General features: G+C 56.5%; 1 protein-coding gene across 1 annotated transcript in view; it reads right to left on the reverse strand.

Annotated features, from left to right (window-relative positions):
• Positions 1-512: 512 nt before the first annotated feature.
• Positions 513-1,517, reverse strand: part of FAM110D (family with sequence similarity 110 member D) — a 4,444-nt gene continuing 3,439 nt past the window's right edge. Inside the window, exon 4 of the mRNA XM_015557192.1 lies at positions 513-547. Coding sequence (XP_015412678.1) covers positions 513-547 — 35 coding nt within the window. The remainder of the gene's footprint in view (positions 548-1,517) is intronic.

A 1,517-nucleotide genomic window follows, 5' to 3' on the forward strand; every position in this document is an offset into this window, starting at 1 on the left:
TGACTTCAAGTGGGGCTTCCTGACCCACAAACTGGCCGAGATGAGGGCGAAGGCCGCGCCCAAAGGTGACTAGCCGGACGGCCGAACCGGGCGCCCACTCCTCCTTCCAACATAAAAACCCTGGTCCCACAGCCCGTTTGCCCGCGTGCTTTTTTGTCTGGACAGTCGGGAAGGCTGCTTTTTGGTGGGCAGCCTCAGGGTGGGGGTCCGGCCGGAGGAATCCTTCCTTCTCCCACAAACATACAGGGAGAAAATGACCAGGGACAGCCAGGGTATCAGGCTAGATTGTGTTAGAGTTAGGGTACAACTTCCCAAGAAGCTGGGGAACCCCTGAGGACAGGCTCCATCGCTCTGCCCAGCCTCTTCTAATTTGGCAAACGTTGTCTGTGGTCCTACTATGTGCTTTGTCCTTGTAGTAGGAGGCTACAGACTAACAAGAGAAGTCAGACTATCAGCGGGTCCCACACAGGGTGACAAATCGAGGCTCAAAATATAGGGCTGTACTTGGGAGCTCAGAGGTGAGGCCGACTGGAGAGCTCAGGAATTCCTGCGGGAGAATGAACATACACAATCTTAGAAGGATGAGTGGAGAGAAAGGGAAGGGTAACCCAGGTAAAGGGCGGACCGTGAACCAAGACTTAAAGATGCAAACGTGTGCGGAAGACGGGTGACCTGGTGGTCTTTGAGGGAAAGGGCAGGATGTGAGGCTGCAGGTTGGCAAAATCCTTGTTTGGAGGGTCCTTGCCTTTATTACCTCAATTCTGCTCCAGCCCTTCATACCTTGCAACCAAAAGCAGGCAGTAAAACTCCAGGAATGGGGACCTTTCAGGCACGGGTGGCCCCCAGAGTTCTAGAGCAAGCCCTTCCCAGAACCCCCTAAACTCTCTATTCTTTCTTCCCGGCTGTAGTGTGGACCGACCTGGGGGTCGTGGAGGAAATGAGTAGTGTGAGTAGGTACTAATTCGGTAGTGGTTATAGCAGCTTGCCTTCATTGAGCACTTCTGTGTGCGGGGAACATTGTCATGAGCTTTACAACTATTTCAAAAATGTTATGATCACCGAGGGGTGCACCTGCAGTCCAGAGACGGAAAGTGCTCGCCCAGGGAGAGTCACACAGTCAGCCTTGCACCCATACTCCAAAACCCACGCAAAACACACCCGCAAACCCGCCCCGCCCCTTCCTGAACATCAATCTCACGACTCGCTTAACGTTTTGCCTTTATTCAGCAGGTTCCCTGAATTCTCAGCCCAGTCTTCACTCCCCAGACCCGGCCTCCACCGGGGCCACGAGGAGGCCTCCTCCGCCTCCGCTGTCCGCACTGGGATGGGTCTTGGGAATCACCTCGTCCCACGCCCCCCACGGTTCCTTGGGGAAGCCAAGATCCAGAGTGGGGAGGAGGGGCTTGCCAAAAGGCCACCCGCGCGCCAGAGGCAGGGCGTCCCTGCCCGTGCCCGGGTCCAGCCCCGCGCTCACCCCCTGCCCTTCCCCAGATACCAGACTCCTCGGGAGCCCGCTC

Source organism: Myotis davidii, unplaced genomic scaffold (assembly GCF_000327345.1).
Source record: "Myotis davidii unplaced genomic scaffold, ASM32734v1 scaffold149, whole genome shotgun sequence".
NCBI classification, from domain to species: Eukaryota; Metazoa; Chordata; class Mammalia; order Chiroptera; family Vespertilionidae; genus Myotis; species Myotis davidii.